Genomic DNA, 26,846 nt, shown 5'->3' with positions numbered 1-26,846 from the left:
GGCCAAGAGAACCAGGTCAAACATTTGTGACCTGGGAGCTTGTTCCTGCTTGAAACTCCAGGCATGAAAGCGCTGGGCCCTTACTGCGGTGGTCACACCTGCCCGGGCCAAGATTTCCGTCTTGAGCTGGTCATAGTCGGCCGCTGCATTATGGTCCAGGTCATGATAGGCCTTTTGGGCATCGCCTATTAGAAATGGGGCCACAAGGCCAGCCCACTTTACTTTTGGCCAAGCTTCTCTGGTGGCCACACGTTCAAATGACAACAGGTATGCTTCCACGTCATCGTCCCTGGTCATTTTCTGTAGCAGGTGAGTTGGCTTCATGTCAGTCACCCTTGTCCGGGAACCTTCAAGGGAGTCAAGTCTAGCAGCCATCTCCACTCTCTCCTGCCGGGCATGTTCCAACTGGGCTCTCTGTAGACACAACTGTTCCTGCTGTAGTCGGTTAGTCTCCCTCTGGGCTGCAGTCTGATCCTGTTGGGCTGCGGTGGCCTGTAACAGAGCTTTCAGTACATCTTCCATGGCAGCAGTGGAATTTTATTTGCTTGTCGCTTTCCCTCCAAGACACTAGGGGGTGCTCTGATCCCACTTCTGACACCACAGTGTAACCCAGTGGCTAGAAGGGTAAGCGGGAATCAGAATAAAAGCGCTTGGAGGCTGAAAGTGGTTTTCAAAGCAGGACTGGCAGTTTATTACTTACAGGTTTGAAATAAACACGAAAAAAAAAAAAAAAACACAGCACCTTACAGGGCACAAAAGAAAAGGCCTAGCTCTCCACAGAGCACTAACTAAACACAGGCTTTCCTAAACTACGGTTGGAACGGATTAGCCGCTTATCCAACAAACAAAAAAAACAGTTACCAAACCGTAACTAAACACAGGGTTAATTTCTGTAGTATATTCCTTTTCACAGACCATGTAACATTAACTTGCCTTTTGTCTTCCACACTCTCTCACTCGCGATCACCGAGCACTGACAAAGAGACAGTTTATATCTCTGCCTCATTTAGCTTAATTGGAGACAGCTTGACTTCAGCTGCTCCTACTAATCAGCTAGTTAAGCATGAGAGAGAACTGGCTCCTGATCCCCTAGTGGACATTCTGCACATAACCCTTTTCTTTAAAAAGTTTTAAGATCAGGAGCTTTCTGGGAACAGTGCCCTCTTCATTCTCAAGCTGATATATCTATTTCCCAACACAATTCCACACACCCTATTACAATATATATATATATATATATATATATAATATTGATGCACAATGAAAATGTAAAAGTTTTACATCAATAGCTCATTGGACTCATACATAATATTATTTACATTTTAAAGAGTGAGCAGATAGGTTTATTGATTGTTTGATATTGTTCCTTTGGATAACAAAATACTGAGCTTAAGTCATGTGGTTTCATAAAAATGCCAGGTGCTCAGTGTTTGTTATTTGAGTTGAGTTAAAATTGCCAAAATGAGTTGACTTAAGAATCTGTATAAATAGCCATTCAAAAAGACATGATTTTAATTAACGCAAGAACAGCAAAAGATACGACCACACCCCGCTTGTGTAATGAAGATCGCCTGGTTGCTATCGGCATGATTGAAGGCGGCCTGTCTGTGAGAGAAGTTGCCCGGAGAATGAGATGTTCTGCTTCAACAATCAGCAGACTAGTCCAGAGAAACCAGGAAACCGGCTCTGTGAGGGACAGACCATGTCCTGGAAGGCAGAGGGTCACCACACTGACCCAGGACCGTCACATCTGACTGATACATCTGCGTAATCACGTAAACACAACGGCAACCAGCTGCACAGGTAGAGTGGCGGAACATCCCACAACACTCTACCCAGAGGCTGATCAGGTCTATGCATCAACGCTGCCAGGATTGTGTTAATGCTCAGGGAGGTCATACCCGCTACTAAATTTGTAATGTTTTCATTTTGACAGTGAGTCACAGTTTATACCGAAAACGTATGTCTTTTTGTTCACATTTTCTGTGATTTTGTTTGATATCTATGTTTAAAATATTTGATTAAATCCAATCGATCTGAGTGTTCCATTTCTTTTGTACATCAGTGTGTGTGTGTATATATATATATATGCGAACCTGACGAAGACATGTTGTCAAAACGCGTTGTTTGCTGCTTCATTTTTGTGTGCTTGTTTTTAACCCTTTGCGGTCCATTGTCAAAAAAATAAAAATAAAAAAGGCGTATCTCATGACTAGTCATACATGGTATCAGGTATCAGATAACGGGGCGTTCATAGTAAACAAGCTGGCTGAGTGCGTCAGCGCACAGAGACTATCATGGACATTTGCAGAGCTTTTTTCAGATGTTATAGTAATAAAATAATGACTTGGATCGCATTATTGAGGAGTTTGGTGATAAAACGAGTGATCCGGAGATGATCGATCGGTATGTACGACTATTATTATTAGTATTATTTATTTATTAGCATATGTGAAAGCGATAGTGAACGAAAGGGTGGGGCGGGGCTGGAGATGCCTAGTGAGTGCTTTATTGATATGCAGGGCCATTTAAACCCGTTTGACTGTGAAAAAAAATACTTTTAAACAGCGCGTATAAAATTAACTGCGCGTGTGAAAATTAATTAGACCTGGCGTGCCTGACGCGCAGTTAATAAATGGACTGCAAAGGGTTAATGAAATAAACTTATAAGAATCTTTTTAAATATAAAATCACAGTGGTCCTGTCTGATTTTTTGAGAATGCAACCTGTCTTGGTGGACTTCACTTGAAAACTGGAAGAAGCAATTGTGAGTTCACATAGGCTTTTTTCTTTTTATATAGCATAGCCTTATGGTCGGCATCTATATTGTAGAAAATATAGATGCCGGCACTACAAAGATGTTTCAGTCCATTTAATCAGACACGAGGTGCTTCGTCCCAGGAAAAGTTAAATAGGAAACATGTCTTAGATGTTGCCACCGCCGAAGAGAAAAGACGGCAACTCCTGCTAAATAAAAGTCTATATCCTAACCGTGTGTCTCAATTATTCATACTTTGTGCATTAAAACAAGGTATAAACAGGTACCCTGATGCATTTTGACATGTTGTCTTCATCAGAGAGTATTGAAAGCAGGACTCATTTGATCTATTAAAGACACCCGGTACTCATTGTCATTTAACACCATTATCTGATTACAAGAAATAGTAATCTAGCAATTAATGCATTCAATTCACATTCCAGATACTTAACAATCTGCTATATATTGTAGCAGAGTATCTGGTCCGCAGCAGGAAGAAATGGAGACGGCACAGGATGCAATTTAAAGTAGTGAAAACTGCTATTTTTATTGAAGCGTAGGAACAGCAGGCAAATGGATGCTCTCTTATTAAATGGTTTATCTCAGATAGACAGCTCCAGCACACACTCCCACACAGCTAGATGAAAACCACAGCACAACCCTGAGCTGCACACAGACAGCTCCTAAATAGTGGTGGCAGCTGCGGCGCGGTGCTCTCCTTCTCAGGCGGTAGCGTTGGGCACTCTGGCGATGCTGGGCTCTCTCTCTAGGGATCTGGTGCTGGCAGCATAGGATGCTCCCTCCTTGGCGGCGCAGGACACTCTGGCAGTGGCTGTGCTCTCTCCCACTCGTCTGCCACCTTCAAGGCCCCCAGCAGGGTAAGTTTAGGTTCCTCAGCGAGGCGGACGTTAAGCTCCTGCGGCGTCATTCCCAACAAAAACTGCCTGGACAGCTGCTTAAGGTGGTCCTGGATGGGGGAGTCAGGGTAAGCGCCCCAGACCTTTTCTGCAAGGTCCAGCAGGAATTCTTCACTGGTCTGTCCCAGCCTCCTGTATTCCCTTAGGAATGCGCACTGACACAGGACTCGCTGCCACCACAACTCTCTCTCTGCTGATGTCTTTCCCCTGCTTCTTTTGGTTACTTCTGACCGGGCATCTCCTGTAGTCTTCATATCCTGCTTACTCCTGAGACCGGTTTAGCGGCGGCGTGTCTAGTCTGCAGCAGGAAGAAATGGAGATGGCACAGGATGCAGTTTAAAGCAGTGAAAACTGCTATTTATATTGAAGCGTTGGAACAGACGACAAATGGACGCTCTCTTATTAAATGGTTTATCTCAGATAGACAGCTCCAGGACACACTCCCACACAGCTACATGAAAACCACAACACGACCCCGAGCTGCACGCAGGCAGCTCCTAAATAGTGATCCCCCCCCCCCCCAAGCCCTATTGGCTCACATACACAGGGGTACATTTACATACACACGGTCCAATCGCAAACAGCTAGTTAGTGGAACCGAACACAAATCACAGTGCAGCAAACACAGACTCCATCTACATAGAGCTGCACTGTGCTTGTGACACCCCAGGCAGCGCACCAGCATTGCCTAGACACAAAACACGCTTCTACTCACAGACTCACGCAGGGTCACACACACAAGCGGCAGGGAAGACAGGACACCACACACACAGCAATACACTCCCGCACCCCCACCCCCAGGGTCCAATCCCAAGCAGTCCCAAATTGACCCGCCGTTACAATATATTGTGTAACAAAACTGCACCACTCAAGATTCGTTGCCCCTTTAAAAACACCAACCCAGGACACAGGAATGGATTTTCAAAGCGCTTTGCGCTATTTTTTAATAAACAAACAAATGTGCCTACACACATGTTTTTCTGCAGGGAGGATTTAACCCCCTCCCTGCTGTCTTACAATTGTTAAACATTATTGTTGATTCAACATCAAGCAATTGTCATATTACACAAACATTCTATCTATGTGTAACGGGGTTGCTCACATTACATTAAAATAAGCATGTTTGATTAATTATTGTAGCATATTCACTTTTTATTTAATGTTGTCTTTTTGATTTTATCACCGTGTTTAAAGTATGCTTATTTTGGCACATTACTTTTTGTAGATTTGCACTGATTACACTAACATGTTAATGCATCCCTGTTCGCAGCTCCCGTAAGTGTAAATTGATTGATTTGGATAAGCTGAGCACCAGGTATAAATATTCCTGATTTCATCCATTTGAAAGATTGATTTGTCCATTCTGAAGTGAACCCGGGTTTGTTTGGAGTGGAGGCTGAACGCGCAGCCAGCAGGAGTAAAGGAACTGGGTGGTGTAGATGGTGAGGAAGGGTCGGATTCTTCGGATGTTGCTCAGGAAGAATCGGCAAGTGCGTGCCAGAGTGGAGAAGTGCTGGGAATAACAGAGGCAGGGATCCAGGGTGACTCCGAGGTTCTTAGCTGAGGAGGAGGGAGAGAGTGTGGTAGATTCCAGAGGAATGGAGATAGAGAGATCAGAGGAGGGGGAGGAGGAGGAGGAGGGAAAGATCTATTCTAGATCGTATCCAGTTGTACTCTTGTACTCGCCTACAGATGCCTTGACCAGCCTGCACCCAGCTACCTCCAGACCCTCATCTCTCCCTACACAGTACAGTGCCGTGAAAAAGTATTTGCCCCCTGTCTGATTTTCTGCATTTTTGCATATTTTTTGACACTGAGTGTTATCAGATCTTCAACCAAAACCTAATATTAGATAACAGGGATCCTGAGTGAACAAATAACACAAAAATTTGATACATATTATATTTATTTATTAAAGAAAGTTATGCAACACCCAATGCCCCCGTGTGAAAAAGTAATCACCCCCTTAGACTCAGTAACTGGTTACGCCACCTTTAGCAGGATTAACTGCAACCAAATGCTTCCTGTAGTTATTGATTAGTCTCTCACAGCGCCATGGAGGAATTTTGGCCCACTCCTCCATGCAGAACTGCTTCAACTCAGTGACATTTATGGGTTTTCGAGCATGAACTGCTCGTTTCAGGTCCTGCCACAACATCTCAATGGGGTTTAGGTCTGGACTTTGACTAGGCCATTCCAAAACTTTAAATTTCTTGTTCTTCAACCATTCTGATGTAGACTTGCTTGTGTGTTTCAGATCATTGTCTTGCTGCATGACCCAGCTGCGCTTCAGCTTCAGCTCACGGACGGATGGCCTGACATTCTCCTGTAGAATTCTCTGATACAGAGCAGAATTCATGGTTCCTTCAATGATGGCAAGGCGTCCAGGTCCTGATGCAGCAAAGCATCTCCAAACCATGACACTACCACCACCATGCTTGACCGTTGGTATGAGGTTCTTACTGTGGAATGCAGTGTCTGGTTTTCGCCAGACATAACTGGGCCCGTGTTGGCCAAAAGGTTCCACTTTTGACTCATCTGTCCATAGAACATTGTTCCAGAACTCTTGAGGATCATCCAGGTGCTTTTTTGGCAAACCTGAGACGAGCATTCATGTTCTTCTTAGTGAGCAATGGTTTCCTCCTTGCTATTCTGCCATGAATCCTATTTTTGCCCAGTGTCTTTCTGATGGTGGAGTCATGAACACTGACCTTAGCCGAGGCGAGAGAGGCCTGCAGATCCCTGGGTGTTGTTCTAGGGTTCTTTGTGACTTCCTGGACGATTTTACGCCTTGCTCTTGGAGAGATTTTGGCAGGACGGCCGCTCCTGGGAAGATTCACTACTGTCCCAAACTTTCTCCATTTGAACAATATGGCTCTGACTGTGGTTCGGTGATGCCCCAGAGCCTTAGAAATGCCTTTGTAACCCTTTCCAGACTGATAGGCATCAACAACTTTTTTCCGGAGGTCTTCAGGAATTTCTTTTGTTCGTGGCATGATGTGTCTCTAGAACTTGTGTGCTGACAACTTCACTCTGATGGTAAGGGCCAAAGTTAGTCAGATTTATATTGGGCAGGGCTGACCCAAATCAGGCCTGGTTGTTAACCAAAGTACTCAAACAGCTGACCCTAATTATCCCTTTAATTGGGTTGAGTTAACTAGGGGGGGCAATAACTTTTACACACCTGAAGATATGCACGTTAAAGTTATGCATGCAAAAGTATTGTAGGGTGCCTGCTGCTGCAGGACTGACAAGGAACTGTGCAGCGGCGTCCCAGAATGTCGTGCGTCCGAGCAAACCGCACTGTACTTGTTGTTGATGTTTATTAATTGAGAGTTATTGAATGTGTTTATTTGGTTGCCTTTCACGTTTCTGTTGCCTGTTGTGTCCCCGTGTCTCCCCTACCATGTGCTTCCCAATGTTGCCGTGGCCACCTTCACACGGTAGTGCTGCTATAAGCGCATGTGCAGAAGTGCTGTTTGAGCAGCTTAATAAAGAGCAAATATTATTAAGAATCCTGCCTATTGCCTCTGCTTGAACCCCGCCAGCGCACTGGGCGCTACATTGGTGTCAGGGGTGAGAAGCATGGAAGGCAGCTACTGGGGAGAAGATGACCGCGCTAAGAAGCGGCGAGCGGAGAAGAAGCTGCAGGAAGAGTTCCAGCTCCTCACCGAGGAAGTAGGAGCAGCGAGACGCCGACTGCGGGAAGAAGCCGGGCGACTCGCGGCAGAGCTGAAGCAGCGGCGGGAGCCCGCGGGGACCGGAATGAGGACGCCGACCCGCGGCTCCCCCAGTGACGAGGGGCCGCCGACGCTGGGAGGACTTATCCCCAACTCGCCGTGGTCGGTCGCGGCGATGCAACAGGAGATACAGCAGCTGATGGATGACCAGAGACCCGCTGAGGGTGGGAGGCCAGCAGAGACACCCCTGTATGCTTCACTTGGCATGCTTCACCTGACACAGAACTCGACACACTATGCTGGACACCCACTAAGGTCTGCCTGCGGAGAGTGACGGGCCAGCTGGGCCACAGAGAGCTCACAATCACCGTAGCTGGCCGGCGGTTCCAACACGAGTTTTGGCTGGCCGAAGTCAGAGACTCTTATACTGGGCCTGGACTTCCTCAGCCATGTGGGGGCGGCCGGAGCTGCGGATTGGCAAGATACGGGTCAAGTTCGAGACTGAGACAGCCACCGCACTGCCAACCCAGACAGCAGCCAACAGGGGGAGGTCCGACAGCCAAACTAGGAGGGCGGTGACCAAACTGGCCCAGAAAAAGATGACAGCACCCCACCTGGGGCGGGAGTTCCTAAGGTCCAGCCTTCAGAGGAAACCTGCCAAGCCGTACAGGAGCTTCTACAGAGAAGCAGTGAGGGTCTGACCAGAGAGGAGCGGGAGCAACTGGGGGCATTGCTGATGGAGTACAAGGACACTTTTGCTGCGAGGGACGAGGACTGTAGCCGTACAGACCTAGTACAGCACCACATTGACACTGGTTCAGCGGCCCCGATTCGCCTGCGACCACGCCGAATGGCTCTGGCGAAGAGGGAGGCTGCTGAACAGAAGATCAAGGAGATGGCCGCTGAGGGGGTCATCGAACCCTCAGACAGTCCATGGTCCGCTCCGGGCGTCCTGGTTAAAAAGGACGGTACGTGGCGGTTCTGCATTAATTACCGAGAGCTGAACGACGTGACCCGCAAGGACTCGTTTTCACGCATTGATGTCGCCCTGGATTACATCACAGGGTCAGCTCCTTGGACCTCCGCAGTAGCTATTGGCAAGTGGGACTCGCTCCAGAGGCCAGGCCAAAGGCAGCTTTCTCCATCAGGCAAGGACTGTGGCAATTCGCCGTCATGCCGTTTGGTCTCTGCAATGCACCAGCCACTTTCGAGCACCTCATGGAGCTGGTGTTGGCTGCTGTGCCCCGTTCCGAGTGCGTGCTGTACCTGGATGACCTGCTGGTACATGCTCTCAGTTTCGATGGTGCCCTGAGGAACTTGCGCCGGGTCATGGACTGTGTTCGTACTAATGGGCTGAAATTGAACCCTAAAAATGTTACCTACTGCGACATGAAGCCAAGTTCCTGGGGCATGTAGTGGGACCAAATGGCGTGGCCACGGACCCAAACAAGGTGGCAACCGTGCGGCAGTGGCCAGTACTAACCAACATTTCGGAGCTTCACAGTTTCCTTGGTCTCGCCTCTTACTATCGTCGCTTTGTCCAAGACTTTGCCAGCATTGCCAGTCTCCTCCACCGCCTCACCGACAAGGGCAGTCGGTTCGGGAGTGCATAAGACCCGGACCACCCCGCTGCACCCACAAAGCCACGGCCTTGTGGAGCGCTTTAACTGCACTCTGGCCACCCAGCTCACTATCTTGACCAGCCAACACCAGCGAGACTGGGATCTGCACTTACCCCTGGTCTTGATGGCATACCGGTTGGCCATGCAGGAGTCCACCGGGTGCACCCCGGCTGCCTTGATGTTCAGGAGAGAGCTGCGCACCCCGGTGGATTGGCATTCGGCAGGCCCCCGGAGCCCGACCTACAGCAGCTGCGCGCCCGACTAGAGAGTGCCCACGACTTCGCCCGGCAGCACCACATAGATGCCAGTTCCAGGCAGAAGCGGGCATACGACACCAGGTGCCAGGGACGCAACTTCCAAGCTGGGGATGCGGTCTGGGTTTTCTGTCCCCGGCGGAAGAAAGGCTTATGCCCCAAACTTTCAAGGTCCTGGGAGGGGCCATGCTCTGTTTTTGAGCGACTCTCTGACGTGGTGTACCGGGTAAAGCTTCAGACCCATAACAGGGTGGTGGTACTCCACGTCGACCGACTAGCCCTGTACAGACCCCAAGGGCAGCAGTGTGGAGTAGTGGTTAGGGCTTTGGACTCTTGACTGGAGGGTTGTGGCTTCAATCCCAGGTGGAGGACACTGCTGCTGTACTCTTGAGCAAGGTACTTTACCTAGATTGCTCCAGTAAAAACCCAACTGTATAAATGGGTAATTGTGTCTAAAAAATAATGTAATTGTATGTAAAAATAATGTGATATCAATTGTAAGTTGCCCTGGATAAAGGCGTCTGCTAAGAAATAAATAATAATAACTGTTCCTTTGTATCTCTTTTGAGAACTCCTTCTTTGCACCTCTTCTGAGACTCTTTCTTTGTATCTCTTCTGAGAACTCTAACTTTGTATCTCTCCTGAGAACTCTTTCTTGGCACGTCACCTGGGTTAATGGCATCCACTTCCCAATAAAAGCAACAAGAAAACAACAATAATAACTTGGGTCAAAAGAAAATATAAGATTTTGCATGCTACTGGGTAGCTGTAAGTTTCAAAAGTGGTTTGGTGACTTGTGTGGACAGAAGGTGATATAAATGAAGTTGCATTACAGACCAACACGGGTAAAACCAAAGGAGGACAACATGCCTGAGATTTCTCATATTGCATGTTGATAATTTAGTCGATGCCACATGCAATTAATCAAACTGAATTAAACCACTGTATAACAGAAAATGCACTGGACTTTATTGCAATCGATGATCAAACAGAATTATCACTAATTAAATCAGGTGATTGTATATTATAACGATGATTGGAGAGAAGGTGACAAAAGGCATGATATTTACTTTTCCTGCTCTCTAGTGAATACAATATTTAACCAGATGAGTTATTATTTGCTTTACATCCCACATCCAATATTTTTTAGGTATTAACTATGCTGAGGATGCAGTTTTTCCTTTTATAGCCCAGGGTGAAGTGATTATGTTATTACTTGGGGAAAAATGACTTCTGTAATGAAAGAACCCAGCTGACATCTTGGAAGGCTCACATGGAAATACTTTCTGGTATTCCGGTAAGTGCACTGCAGTCCATGCATTCATTGAAGGACTAATACTTTATGAATACACACATGTAAGTCCAAGTAGATACCATTTTATTATTAATTCACTCCAATGAATGTGCAAAGGATGTACGTCCTGTACAGTGGTGCTGAAAAGCTCTGAACTGAATAGCACAGATACAGGTAATGACATGAAGTCAAATTAAAATCTGTGCATTGGATGAATAGAATCTATATAACCTAGGTTTAAAAAGGAAAAATATTAAATCGCCACGTAGACTGGATATTTAAGTAATGTGAATGCCCCTCGAATCATTCATCAATCATTTCAGTTTTAAAAAGCTATTTTTGATTAAAATAAATAAATAAATAAAACACAACTCTGGGTTCAAAGATTTGAGAAACACTTATTCAAATTATTAGGCAGGTGGGTAAGTTAAGTAGGTTCTAACATCAACAGCATTTTTGGCAGTATTTCTAAAGAATAACCATCTGTTTCTCTTCTGCATTGCCTGAAACAGTCTTGAACATACGCAAGCACATAGTGTACAGACTTTTCTATAACAGGTAATGACTAAATCACACATGGACATACTAAGTACCCATAAAAAGCTTTTAAATACTTTAAGTTCTGTGAAATGGTATGATATAAGTCGATTGTAAGTTTTGATTGTAAGTCGCCCTGGATAAGGGTGTCTGCTAAGAAATAAATAATAATAATAATAATAATAATAATAATAATAATAATAATAATAATAATAATAATAATAATAATGATTAACACCCTATTAGCTATAGCCTTGTGTACAACAGACACCTGTATCAGATACTGTACACTGTACATAAATATCTATTAAGCAGTCATTAAACAGGATTTCATTTAGATTCTACTAAGCACAACTGGCTAGTCAGGAATCTCCCAACAACATGTGTTCTGCATATGGAACTACATACTGATAAAAGAACCAAAGAGCAACAAAAAAGTCACTGTAAATTCTCCTTACCATGATAAAAATGGCATGGAAAAAAACACTTCATCATTATTTATCTGTGTACAAAATGCCTTTATATAATCTCTAGTACTACATTATTAGTAAGAAAAGACCACAAATACAACTGCAAATACAATTGCAAATAGCACACAACATAGTCAATATATGACTAATTCAGGTTGCAACTATACAAGCTCTTTATGGTGCAGTCTGATTGACATAGTGCCCAGAAGCCTTCTTAAGCATCACATTAATGTCAGCAGAAAACTTACCTTGAGAAGTCGGAATGATGGGAGAAAAGCTGCATGGCACAGCTTCCGAATGGTCCAGTTCAGAGGCCGAGGAGCATCCGGCTGATTCATTACCCCCCTTTTTTAAATCCCACTTTGTGAACCTGGCTTGCCAAAAGTGTTAGGCTGGTCTCTTTTTGTCCAATCAATTCCCCATGACCATAATAGCCAACAACAGCTCCATCTTTTCAGTGCTAGAGAATTAGCACTTCCCACTACTTCAATGGTGGCAAAGTACAGTTGCTTCCAGCATCTGATCAACCTCAAAAAAGCTTCCTCCTCTCTTTTGGAGCAGCTGTGCTCATGCATACCAAACAAGCAGCCAGACTAGAAGCAATCAGGCTGCTGCTACACAGGGGAGGGTTGCACTATGTTCAAGACAAAAAGGGATGGCCTCCCTCTCTATCTCTTTTGGCCTCTCTCTCTCTCTCTCTCTCTCTCTCTCTCTCTCTCTCTCTATCCTCACCTAAGAGAGCATGTAGAGACTCGGAGGTGGCTGTGCTCCGCTTGCTCCTGTGACTGAAAGGATTCTTTCTACTGTATTTGACAAAGCTATTTTAAGGAGGCAGAGAACATGAAAGAAAAACAGTGGATCATTTCATTGTTCAAAGCTTAATGCAGGAGGTGTGTTTAGCAAATGGTGGTCTTTTGCTAAGGGGTTGTACAGATGTATGGCAAGTAATGATGGAGTAGCCCCTAAAGAGCTAAGGAGAAATTCATTTTTACAAGCCATTGTGATTATCAAAGCCCACCTTCTGTCCAGTTGACCCCTGTTGGTATTTGCATACTGCAGTGTACTAATGGAGGGGCCTTCAAACAGGCCTCAGTGATACAATTTAAATAAATGTTACTTTCCAAAATTAAAGCCAATTACCTGGACATGTTTGTCTTATGGCATGAATTAATTTCTGACCTGGTTCAAAGCATTTTTGAATATCTGATTTTTATCTTCACATGGTAATCTAACATTTGTGCTCCTTTTTTGAAATGGGTAACTTGAATTGGGAAATGTTTTATATAAATCATGAAAAAAAATGACATATTATTATTTGTTTATTTAGCAGACACCTTTATCCAAGACAACTTACAGAGACTAAGGTGTGTGAACTATGCATCAGCTGCAGAGTCACTTACAATTACTTCTCACCCGAAAGACGGAGCACAAGGAGGTTAAGTGACTTGCTCAAGGTCACATAGTGAGTGAGCAGGGATTTGAACCGGGGACCTCTGATTACAAGCCCTTTTCTTTAACCACTGGACCACACAGCCTCCATCTTTGTGCTCTATGCATCTATCCTCAGATTCATACTGCAGAGCTGCTTCATTTATTATATGCTTGTATATCTGGTTGCCATGAAATAGTTAATACTAGCCTAGTCTACAGTGTGTTCTTGTTTCTTGTTCTTGTAAAATGTAAACAATATTGAAGTAGGACACGTGAAAGCTGTTACATGGGGAAGTTCTGACATTTGTATTTGCCAAGTTAACATTTCAATACTAGGATAAAAGGCTAGTATTCAAAATTAGACACTTCGGGCCATACTTTAAAAACATTTCCTGCATTCTTTAAATAACTCCTATTTTATGAAAGGAGAATAAATCATGGTAATATATATATTATATATATATATATATATATATATATATATATATATATATATATATATATATATATCTCCATGGCAACCTGTGTTTATTTTAATTCTCCTACACACTTTATTGCATAAAAGTGTCTTAAACATTGCATCTACATAACTTGAAGCTTTAAGATATTGTGAAAATGTAATATTTCACACATTTGCCAGTGATTTGATCAGAGTAAGATATAGGGTATAGTATTGTTTAAAAACATCATGATGTGAACATTTTTACAATGCAAATTGTAAATGTGTAATGTTTAATGTTTAAACCTAAATTAAACAACTGAATTCAGAGAATTGCTTTCCTTAGATCAAGCTCTGCATCTGCTTAGCAGCGCAGCATAACTTTGAACTGTGTGATTTGCTCGGTCACTATGTCGCTGGATTTGAATGTGAATGCAAGACATATTCCAAAATAAGATGCAGGAAAAAATATATTGTCTCAGAAACATTGTATATGAAATCTCTGCTAAGACAGCTTTCTTTAAGAATTCTTTCACAAAGGGTTAAAAACCCTCCAGCCCCACTGCCAATATGCTCAGATTTTGATTGACCGTGTTCATCACCCTTTATATCCACAGCCACCCTCCCAAGGATCTTCTGGCTTAATGTCTGATTTTCTCAATTATATATGGTTGAGGACCTGTAGGTCCATGGATCTTTTCATTCAAATTATAACTTGTTTAAACTTGAAGCTACAAAAGTCAGGACGTGCCACGCCACCCATAACTCAGCTGCATCCAGGTTAGGCTTTCAGCATAGATCCTGAGATGTAATGGGCAGGGTAGCATTCAATAAGGGGAGCAGTGAAAATGGCTGAGGTAAGAAAATGTATTTAAAAACCTTAGCGACAACATCTTTTTTTTATAAATGTACTGTCCAATTATTATTTACCCGATGTTCTCCCAATCTGGAATGCACAATCGCTTTCCACTCACCTCAGCAATTCCCCGGCTCAGTGGGCATCCTCCGATCCCATGACCAAGCCAGCTTCCCTGCAGGTGTCCCACCTATGAGCTCACTAAGCACCTGGCCAACATGGTTCACTGTAGCGCAATGAGGAGAAACAGACTGCTGGTTTTGCCTGCCTCACTCATGGGAGCACCAGAGTCAATGCAGAGGAAAATATACTTGAACTTTGACCCATTCGACTCCTCAAGACCATCACTTTCAATTCAGACACAAAATGTCTAGTTTCCAATCACTCTACAACACCCACAGTACAGAAATGTTCATTTATAAACTACTTGACCTTTGGTCTCGTAATTTATGATGTCACAGAAATCCTAGATTAAATTATTTTCCTGTAACTCACTGAAGCCCATCTGCTATAATAATCATAATTGTTATGGGGACTACACTTAGGCCCAAGCTTTACTTTTATCATTTTTTGTTTAAAAATATAATAGTCCTAAAAAATGCTGAATACCCATTTACGTCATGTATTAAAACTACCCCATCTCTCGATCAATAAAATTAACCCCCAATATTTATTTTCAGTTTGAGTACTACTGCCAAAAATTATAAACTTTTTTTTAAAATACAGATTACCCAATCAGAACATTATCATTATAAGTGAACATGGTGACTGCAGTTTACTTTAGTTCTAGTTAATAACAAAGAACAATGATGTCTTTTATGTTAAATAACCTATTAGATGGTGCTTTTAACTTACTGGAAATGTGATCATTACTGATGACATATTTTGAAATATTTCTAAAATATAAAAATCTCAAGATAGCACACATATGCGTTCTGTAAATATCCATCCTTATGCAGTGCACCTTCCCTGACAACCTCAGAAGCCTCACAGTAGGTCTCTAGGGAGCACTTAGAGGTCACACACCTAGTGAACCATGATGATGGGTGTCTCTTGTGTTATCTGCAGAGTTGTATGTTGTTCATCTTAACTGATGATGGCTATCTGTGATTGCTTGTGTTGCCTTGCCCCTTCCACTGCTTGTAAGGGGGTGGAAGGGAATGCAGTTAGGGTTAAAAACCCCAAACACCACATTTCCCTACATCTGTCGTTTTAATATCAACCCTAACTGATGCTTTAACAATGTTTTTTGCAAAGAATTTCCTTCCTTTTTGACTATATTTATATTTATGTCTAGTCTGTATATTCTACTATAGAGCACAAAAAGTAAAAGTGGGCTTGTAGCAAAGTGGGTGGCAGTGGGGAGGTGTAGAGGTGATGCAGTGTTCAAGATAACGACAGACAACAAAGTACTGGTGAAATGGTGGTTTTAATTTGGAATCCAATAGTCTGATGACAACAGTAAACAATAAATGGAGGACTGGCAGTGCACAATGATGTGTACTGCTCAGCTAAATAAACACAGGGTTCAGTCCTGAAATAATAAGCACAGTATTTAAACACGTACCATACACAAACACGAGTCCAAGTCCAGGGTGAGTGCTATTAGTGCTAGTGGTGCAAATACAGTTTATCCATGAACAATAGTGCAGTGTTTGTGCTGGTGTGTGGCGACCGCTCCGGATCGTGTTAGCCATCTCATAAATAACAAACCGTACAGTTAGAACCGACAAAACAAACAAACAAAACACTCACGGTTACTTTTTACTCATCCTTTAGCGGTTTGACCTTAACCATAACAAAGGAACAGATCACCTAGCCACGTCCCCTATTTGTACCTTCAGTCACGCCCCCTTGGTTAGCGAGTGCACCATTTTTCCTCCAATCCGCAGCTGCCACATAGCTTTCCCTCTGGACGATGTACCGCAGCTGTATCCCCGTTCTAGATAGCCGACTTTCACCTAACCCTGGGAATGAATTGTCAGGCCATCCAATCCAGAGCACTCACAGGTCCTCACAGGTCGGGAGGGAGATTTATCACCAAGAATCATTCTGTCTCTGTCACATGGCTATATTTGTAAATTTGATTAAACACGTCACAGGTGTATATATGTTAAACACTGGCACAGGTTTATATATAATACACATGATTAGTTTTTATTCACCTATTAACACAAAGTTTTTAGCTTTTCCATACTTCAGCGTGTTTAAATTATAATTACTATATGGTTTAATTTGTGTTTTGAAAATAAACATCAGGTTTATTATATGTTGTCTGTAGGCATTTCATTTTATGTTTAACTCAGTGTTTTACAGCGAAAGTAGTTCTGTAGATACAGTTATTTGTGGTGTTCATAAGAGTAGGTAAAGACGGACACTCCACACACCTCCATATTCTGATACTCTTAATAAAGAATATTGTAACCAAGTTTCATCACAATCAGAAAAGTAGTTCTTTAGATGCAGTTTAAAACACAGTAATTTTGTGCTATTCATAAGAGTATGTAAAGAGGGACAGACAGACTCCATACACCCCCATATTCTGATACTGTGCACTGCTTTATGTTCCATTTAAAACACTCACATGTTCTGAGATCTAAATAGACTGGGAATTATTAATTGTGCTGCGTGCACCACCAGTCTACTATTTTCACCCCTTTTCGAATATATATATATATATATATAATATATATATATATATACACAGTATATATATATATATATATATATATATATATATATATATATATATATATATATATATATATATACACACACACATTCATACATACCTACACATAAATTTGTATCTATTGGCAGTCCATCAGTTTGGTTTTTATATAATTTTGAATTATGTACTTGTGTGTTGTTATATTGAGCTTTGCTGTGTTTTATTTTTATTTTTTTAGTTAGTGTGTTTTGTATTGTACAGCGCTTTGAGATGCTCTGCATTTAGGTGCTATATAAATTAAAGATTATTATTATAATTACAGTACAGTATTTCATGATTATACTAATGATCATGCACATCTTTAAAGTGTCTGAAAAGAACGCCAGAAATTTTGAAACTGCAAAGGATGTGCCAGAGACACAAATCTGTACTGTCAAGATTGCCATTACATGAGTAGGTGTTAAAACTTCATGCTAATATTGGACTCAGCTCTCGCCAAGATAAGCCACAAATCCTCAACAACCCACCTCCACTGGGTAAACCTGGACTCTCCATCCTCGCTGTTCTGTTTCAGTAGCTAGTTTGAGCATAACAAAAGTTTCTTCCTTTCTTACACCTCATCCACAGTATCCTCCCATGGCACTGTTAACTCTACCAGACAGCGGTCATATTTATAAATAAACCATGACAATAATAATACAACAATAATCATAATAATAACAACTACAGCAAAACAAATACAAAATAATAAATTGCGCACGGGCGGAGGGGTACCCTGTTCTAAAAATAAATAAATCCATACATGTACAGGGCTCCTCGCCCTGTTACACAGGGTCAAAGTTATTAAAGTACAGAAATTTGGCTTTAACATTAAACTGCCTACTCAACCCTAAATATGTATATGCAGGCCTCTCTCGCCTCGGCTACGGTCAGTGGTCATGACTCCACCATCAGAAAGACACTGGGCAAAAATGGGATTCATGGAAGAGTAGTAAGGCAGAAACCATTGTTCACTAAGAAGAACATGAATGCTCATCTCAAGTTTGCCAAAAAGCACCTGGATGATCCTCAAGAGTTCTGGAACAATGTTCTATGGACAGATGAGTCAAAAGTGGAACTTTTTGGCCGACATGGGCCCCGTTATGTCTGGCGAAAACCAAACACTGCATTCCATAGTAAGAACCTCACACCAACGGTCAAGCATGGTGGTGGTAGTGTCATGGTTTGGGGATGCTTTGCTGCATCAAGACCTGGACACCTTGCCATCATTGAAGGAACCATGAATTCTGCTCTGTATCAGAGAATTCTACAGGAGAATGTCAAGCCATCTGTCCGTGAGCTGAAGCTGAAGCGCAGCTGGGTCATGCAGCAAGACAATGATCCGAAACACACAAGCAAGGTTGAGGAAATTTTAAAGTTTTGGAATGGCCTAGTCAAAGTCCAGACCTAAACCCCATTGAGATGTTGTGGCAGGACTTGAAACGAGCAGTTCATGCTCGAAAACCCACAAATGTCACTGAGTTGAAGCAGTTCTGCATGGAGGAGTGGGCCAAAATTCCTCCACGGCGCTGTGAGAGACTAATCAATAACTACAGGAAGCGTTTGGTTGCAGTTATTGCTGCTAAAGGTGGCGTAACCAGTTATTGAGTCTAAGGGGGTGATTACTTTTTCAGACGGGGGCATTGGGTGTTGCATAACTTTCTTTAATAAATAAATGAAATATGTATAAAAATGTTTGTGTTATTTGTTCACTCAGGGTCCCTTTTATCTTTTATTAGGTTTTGGTTGAAGATCTGATAACATTCAGTGTCAAAAATATGCAAAAATGCAGAAAATCAGACAGGGGGCAAACACTTTTTCACGACACTGCATGCATATATCAATGCCAATTAAACATCAGCATGGAAAATAACTGTTTTTATTACTGTGCTCAAAGAGACCACCAGAGAGGTCACAGCACCCAAGCAGGCACCTCTACAGTGTTCAAGCGATCAGAAAGATATACTTGGTTAATAACATTGTTGGTAGTCCCCTGATTGACTACTGATTCTTTAAGAAATGGAAAGTAAGGCTCTGTCCACACCACATAACCAATCTCGAGAACCATACTCAAAAACGTTTTAATTAATCCAGCTCAAAAGCGTCCACACTAAAGTACCGGTTTATGTTTAGTCAGGCTTAATGCGTGCAAACACTATTAAAATAGTCTGGTTACAGTTCCTAGCAGTGCAATGGACTGTGGGACTTAATATTACATTATCCTGCTCCCACAGAAGACATAGTGCTTCTTAGCATGAATGTTATGGCTTTGTTTCTTAAAAACACAAGGCACATTTTATCATAATGTGTGCGTTTCGTTTTGAACTCTGAAATTCTCCTTGACTGATTTCATCGCTCCAGATACCAAAGTGCCTTGATTTCGGCATCTGATCATGTCACTCCATGATCAACCATTTTACAATAAGCCTCAGAAATTGTATACGGTACAGCAGTATTGATAGTCGTTCTCAACTCCTTCAGATGCCTGTTCTGAGTACTGTATTTGTAATGTCCACGAGCCAAAACATATCAGAAAGCATTTTGGGATATTGGAGGATACACAAAAAAATTAGTTTTGTATTAGAGTCCACACTTCTGACAAACCACTCACACTCCCTGATGTGAACCCCTGAGGTGGTCTTGAGTCCAGTTCTAGAGTACAGTATTAAATGCTGTGTAGTGTAGACGCTAACCGTATTCAGCACATTTTTTTTTTAAATTTAGTAGTCTTCAATTTTTTTAATTTTTTTTTTATTGTTTTCTCCCAATTTAGAATAGCCAATTATGTTTAGGCTCAGCTCACCGCTACCACCCACGTGCTAACTCGGGAGGGCGAAGACTAACACACGCTGTCCTCCGAAGTTTGTGCCATCAGCCGACTGCTTCTTTTCACACTGCAGACCCACCATGCAGCCACCTCAGAAATACAGTGTCGGAGGGCAACGCAGCTCTGGGCAGTTTACAGGCAAGCCCGTAGAATCCCAGCCAGACTACAGGGGTCACTGGTGCGTGGTGAGCACAGGACACCCTGGCCGACCTAAGCCCAGTTGTTCATTGACATCTAAAGTAAGTTTACTCTTATGAAATGTTTAATTTAGTCACCTGAATAATATTTTTTTTAAAACTTTCAAAACAATTAATATTACGCCATTTGTAAAATACAGCCGTTTTCTGAGGCATTTGAAATAAAATCCATTTAAAAGTAAAAATTCTAGGAACCATTTTACAGAGAAATGATATATCACTATTTTCTTAATGTACGTGATGAAACTAGTAAGTTACTGAGTTTTTGAATGTTAATCCATTAACATAAAAATGTAAGTAATGCTTGTGTCCACGCAGCCACATAAAGTTTTGTTGTGTTAAATTAAACTCTTCATATATCCAGTTGGTCCTTGTCTATGTTAGTGAGCAGCTAAGAACATTGGGCTATTATCATAACCTTGGTTCCCTGAAAAAGGAATATTAAACTTTACAAAATGGGTGTTCCCCTTTAAGACACCCGAACCTGAAAATTGTGTACCAAAGACACTCGTCAGAGGAGGGTGACATAGGGTGAGCATAAAGCCACTACTGACCCTGACAGTATCATCATTTTCCTTCGAGAACTGCAACCAAGGACGCTGTGACCTCGAAGTTAATGGTTAATATTTCTATTTCAGGGAACCAGGGTTATGATAATAACCTAATGTTCCCTTTCAAGTAGGGAATATTACCCATTACAAAATGGGTGAGTATACCCAAGCTGTCGCAAGGACATGGAGCATACATCAATCAGCTACAGAGGCCAAGCCAAAGCCGCCTTGAGCTTGTAATCAATATACCAGCATAGCTGAAATAAAAACATTAATCTGGACTCACCATAATGTTCTATGCATATAACCAACTGTCACAAGGACATGGTATATAACACTGAGCTACAAAGCTAACCAACACCGCTTTGTGCTACAAACAATATTTCCAGTAAACTGAAAAACATTAGAATGGACACACCTCTAATGTTCTGAAATGAGGGTGGACTGGGAAGCCGCCCTCAGTACTCACGTGCTAAATCCAGGGTTCTGAGGGTCCATGACATTCAGTCGATAGCACCTGGCAAATGTATGGGGGGAAGCCCAAACTGCTGCACTACATATGTCCTGGATTGATGCACCTTGAAACAAAGTCCATGAAGTCGCCTGACCCCTGGTGGAATGGCCAGTGAGCTTCTCGGGCAGGGGCAAATTGGCTAGTTCATACGCAGTCTATATTGTGCATGTTACCCATTTGGATAGACGCTGTTTAGACAGAGCCTGTCCCTGTGACTTACCTCCGCAACAGACAAAAAATGGTTCTATCCACATAATATGCTAATGCCCGCACTGGGCAAAGCGCATGGATCTGGTGCTCTCTGTCAGATTGGAAAGGAGGGGGATGGAAAGCCTCCAGTTCCACCGACAGGTTAATGTGGAAATCCAAGATTGTTTTCGGCAGAAAAGCCGGGTTAGTACGAAGTGTAGCCTTCATTCTGGCCTTTGAAAAAAATTAGACAGGCTTTCGATACAGAGAATGTCTGCATTTCACTCACTCGCTTAGCAGAGGTGATTGCAAACAAGAAAGCTGTCTTGAAAGACAAATTTGCATAAATGCATGGGCTCAAATGGAGGTTTTGTCAGTATATTAAGTATTACATTTAACCTCCAACGAGGAACTAAGTCCTTCACTGGTGGCCTAAGCCGTCGGGTGCCTTTCAAAAATTGCCCCGCCAGGAAATGAGCTCCTGGGGAGACTGAATCAATTTTTATATGTCACAACGAAATGGCTGCCAAATAGACCTTTAGAGTAGAGGGGGATTTCCCCTCATCAAAAAGGTCCTGTAAAAATTGCAGTATAACTGCCATTGGGCATGTAGTGGGTTCGAAACCACAATCCAAACACCACGTCTGAAACACGCCCCACTTGTAACCATACTGGGAATGAGTAGAGGCTGCCCTGGCATTTTGTAGGGTGTCAGTCACCCTATATTTGTTAACCCCAGATGGCACAAATGCAGCCGTTCAGGGGCCAGACCCAGCGCTGCAGGCTCGATGACTGAGCAGGTCGTGGTGCATTGGCAGCTCCCACGGTTGGCCTCTTAGGAGCTGTATTAGAGGAGAGAACCAAACTCTCCTGGGCCAGTATGGAGCCATTAAGAGCACACTGGCCCAGTCCTGTCTGACCTTCTTAAAGCAGAGCCAGAGCAGCGCAAGCGGCAGAAATGCACAGGGGACAATGTGCCAACTCCTGAGAGGCAAAAAGGTCTATCTCTGCTCTCCCGAATCTCTCCCAAATGAGGCTCACCATCTCGGGATGGAGTCTCCATTCTCCGCCGCTGGGGACCACCCTCGAGAGGAGGTCCGCAGCCCAGTTGGTTACTCCGGGCAGGTGAACTGCACGGAGTGAGAGGAGGTTCACTTGCACCCACAGCAGATGCTTGTGGGCCACATGATGGAGACCTGGCAACTGCAGACCACCCTGGTCGTTTATGTAGTACACAACAGACATGTTGTCCATACGGACGAGCATGTGTCTCCCCCGAAACTGCTCCAAAAAATCCTGCAAGGACAGGTACATTGCCTACAGTTCCAAAATTTTGGTGTGGCGAGCCTCCAACGGGGGCTGCCACACACCCTGCACACCTCGGCCCTCCTACACTCCACCCTGAGTTGGATGTGTCTGTGGTGATGACCTCTCTCCTGGTGACGCTGCCCAGCGCTACGCCTAGGCGTAGATGGGCCAGCTGTCTCCACCAAGAGAGCGCCTGTAGACACTGTCAGGACACCATCAATAGGAAGTTGCGGTTCAAAACCGGCTGACAAGCCGTGCGGTTGAACCAAACTGCAGGGGGTGCATATGCAAAAGACCCAGTGGGAGGGTGTTTGATGCTGCTGCCATTAAGCCTAGAATCCTCTGGAAGACCACTATTGGTAGTGCCCTGCCAAGCTGTAACAGCTCTAAGCAGACAGTTACTCTCAGAACTCTGTCGTCCGACAGAGTTGCCAACATGTGTCCTGAATCCAGGCACACCCCCAGATAAGTCACTACCTGGGTGGGTGCTAGCCGGCTCTTTGCATGGTTTACCATCAGACCAAACTGATGTAGATGGTTGGTGACGAGCTCTGTGTGTTCGTGTGCCCTTGCTGGACACTCGGCGCAAATGAGCCAGTTGTCCAGATAGTTGAGGACTCTGATGCCTCTGAGTCTCAACGGGACTAGTGTAGCATTTTGTAAAAACGCGTGGGGCTAGAGAGAGACCAAATGGTAGAACACAAAAGTGGTACACTGTTTCCTGAAAGGCGAATCTCAGGTACTTCCTGTGCGCTGGTTTTACTGGGATGTGGAAATAGGCATCCTTCCACGGAGCACATACAACACAGTGTACGGAAACTTTGGTAGGATCTACAATATCTCAACTAATCTTCTCTGTTCAATAATAAACTAACGTTGCTGAAGAGGTTCATCATGGTGGATATGCGATGGATTACTATACATATATATATATATATATATATATATATATATATATATATATATATATATATATAATCTATCCATCCATCCATTATCATTAACCGCTTACTCCTTTACAGGGTCGCAGTGTGCGTATATATATATATATATATATATATATATATATATATATATATATATATATATATATATATATATTTTGCATCTGACAAAGAAAAGGCTTTTACTTATATTAATGTTTTCACACTTTCTATTCAGTACAAATGTCTCTCTCACATTGCTTGTTTTAGCAATGGTTTCCTGCTTTATGAAAGATACTCAACGTTGGTTATATAAACTGCAGTGTAAGGTATCAGAAAAATGCTACTGCATAAAAAAACTAGCATCAAAATGCTACCAAATATACGTTAACTTAGAGCATCGCAACCTAGGCTAACACTTAACCCGTTAAATGTAACTAGAAAACACATGCATGTTTTTGTTTTATTTATTTTTTTAAATGTATGATCATGTCTAGGGCTTGACACAAACCTGTAACTTAACAGTGTAAAATTGTGTAGTTTGTTGCCTTGCTTTAAAGTTATGGGGCGTTCACACTGGACGCGGCGCAGCACTAGCAATGGTTTTCAATGTAGGCTGTTACGCGCAGCGGCAGAGGGACACGGCGCGCAAGAGATAAAATATTTTCAACTTTTTCCGCGTCGTGACGTAACCTACCAACAGCCAATCAGGGAAAAGTAGGAGGTTCTTTGCGAGGAAGAAATAAAAAAAAAAAAAATGGAGGAAAAGCTGTTAGCTTTAATTTCAGATTTCTCGGCGTTGTATAATACAACAATTAAGTTACCGAGATATTAATAAAAAAGCTGCAGCATGGACGTCTGTGGGTGTACAAATGGGATTACCGAGTGAATATTAAATATACATAATTACGTGAATGGGATCATATATATTTTTTGTGCTAAACTCCAAATTGAAAATAATTATGCACATGCTACTATAACGTAAGCATTTTTTAAAATATAAATTAACTGCAGACAAACTTTTAAAAGATAAAGCAAAACATTTTATTTGGTGTACATATATTATATTTTAACAGTTTTTAACAAAATTAATCAAAAAAAAGGAGGGGGGGTGATTGTGGTGCTGCGGGGGTTACAATTAGGTTTTATAAAAAAAATATTTATAATGTTTCGCTCCTCAGTTTTGTCTTTTGTCAGTGTCTTCAGTTCTGTCAAAAGAGTTTTAAGTTTTATTTTCCCGCTGGCAATTACTGTTTGTTGCTTGGCAACCAAAAGCCAAGGTACCTGCAGCCGTGACGTAACAACGGACCGCCCACTGACTTTACCCTGCCGCGTTTGGTGTGAACAGTACTGCAGCGCGGCGCGCAAGCAGGCGGCATGTGCGCCGCATCCGGTGTGAACGCCCCTTTAGTTGTGTTTGTACTGCCGCCACCAGATTTGTAAATGTATTGCGTTAAGGGAAGCGTACTGTTGATTATTTCGCCCAGTAGAAAATAAACATACTGGCATTGTTCTCATACTTCAAGTTTAAGTGCCAGCTCAGATGCTACATATATAAACTATAATATAAACTGGGTGTTGTAAACATTACATACTTTCTGTACTGAGATTATAACTAATTATACGTTACATACATGCATTAGGCTAAATAAATGTTAGTGGTGGCCATGTTATTGTAAAAGTAATGATCACAATGCTTCAACATCCAACCAGTTCAGATCAGTGACACAGTTTATGAAATCCTCAATTTTGTTGGACGTACGCAAAGCCTGTGCTGTAAAAGCAGATGCAAAACTTAAAAAAAAAAAAAAATCTGGTTCAGTAATATAGTCAAATCAACCTTAAAAATGACAGTAAATATACCAATCCAGTAGACATTATACGAACTCCCATTCAACTTGTTTCTTTCCGCAACAGACTTAGCAGAGTGGGCTCCCATCTAAGCCCCGCCCACTCTGTCCGATCTTTCTTATTATCCTTGAGTTTCCCTTTCTAAAAATGAATAAACACTGTGTGCTGCCATCGAGACAGAACAGCAACTACAGTAGCAGCCAAATAGTCCACAACAATAAAAGCTACAAATAAACCTAATTGAAATACAGACTTAAACTAGTGGAAAAACTAGTTCACAAATCTGTTATGCTGGTTCCATTTCTAAACATGTTCCTCTCACAATCATCACAACTAATCATTACTCATCCCCTAAGCATGGCATACAAACTTTGTTTTGTTACACTTGACAAAACAGACAGTTCAAAAGGTAAAACATCAACAACAACAATAATAATAATAATAATAATAATAATAATAATAATAATAATAATAATAATAATAATAATAATAAATAATAATAATAATAATATAAGGAATAAACACTCGTGTCAAGATAAATGATCCATGTCACCAGAAGCCTGAGATACAATTCCAGGATTTTTATTGCACACTTTGGTATACTTTATTTGTTATAATTAGTTGGAGCTGTTTACAATAGCTTGAAAAAGCAGCACAAATGACCGTTTCCCTTCCCTTGTGGTATTTTACTTATTTATTGGGTTTTTAACTATTTATTGTAACTTAATAAAAGCTCTGAACTACTACTTCTGCTCCCAGAAAGTTCATTTTAGCCATAGGACAATCTATCTACCTACTGTTAATAGGCGCACAAGCGCACCTAACTCTATTCCGGAGCTTACTGGATAACAAAGGCAGTGGCAGCGGTCACGCTACTCGGACCCCAACATGGCATTCACACTGACTTAGGTGGGTTTGTTACAGTGGTATTAAAATAAAATCAGAAACAACAGCTATTATTCACTTTGACCACAGCCATTACGACTTTGAGAAGCACAGAAACAGATCATATATATATATGAAGATAAACAGAACTTCTATTTTAACATTACATTCTTAAACTCGGTCAATACAAAGCTATACAGATATATAAAATAAGGAAATGCACTAATAAGTTATAAAATGTTAGTTTAATAGTACAGGCACCTTTTCTTAGCGGTTGCCTCTGCGAGTTGGATTTGTAGCTGGACTGGCAGACATGTCAACCCATAAGTGTTCACACCAGTGAGACCCCTGCTAAACAACCTTGGGAGTGATGAAAAACCTTAACCTAAACCACTAGATTTTTTTTTTTTTTTTGGGGGGGTGGGAGGCTGGTGACGGATCAAGATTTTTGCACATGGCTGACAACTACGCCACTGATCTAGACTTAAGGGCTATGCACCCCGGAGAGAAGCAAACGACCCAAATACAGCATGCATACATAAAAAAAAAACAAAAAAAAACACACACACACAACTGTAGCAAGTCATGAAAAGAAAATGCTGTCTACTTTTGCTCCTTTTGTGGAGACGAAAT

At 42.3% G+C, this 26,846-nt stretch overlaps 1 protein-coding gene across 4 annotated transcripts in view; it reads right to left on the bottom strand.

The window, feature by feature from the left end:
- LOC117409338 (transient receptor potential cation channel subfamily M member 3-like) overlaps window positions 1-26,846 on the bottom strand; it is a 403,329-nt gene that overhangs the window by 242,721 nt on the left and 133,762 nt on the right. Inside the window, exon 1 of one of the 4 annotated variants that reach the window (XM_034015223.3) lies at window positions 11,781-12,099. The exons of 2 other annotated variants lie outside the window; for them this stretch is intronic. In XM_034015223.3, the coding sequence (XP_033871114.3) occupies window positions 11,781-11,870 (90 nt within the window). In that variant the 5' untranslated portion in view covers window positions 11,871-12,099. Of the gene's footprint in view, window positions 1-11,780; window positions 12,100-26,846 lie in introns of those variants that run through there. One more of the 4 variants, XM_058996519.1, reaches the window with a different exon arrangement.

Source organism: Acipenser ruthenus, chromosome 2 (genome assembly GCF_902713425.1).
Source record: "Acipenser ruthenus chromosome 2, fAciRut3.2 maternal haplotype, whole genome shotgun sequence".
Taxonomy (NCBI): Eukaryota; Metazoa; Chordata; class Actinopteri; order Acipenseriformes; family Acipenseridae; genus Acipenser; species Acipenser ruthenus.
This window is presented reverse-complemented; position numbering and strand designations above follow the sequence as displayed.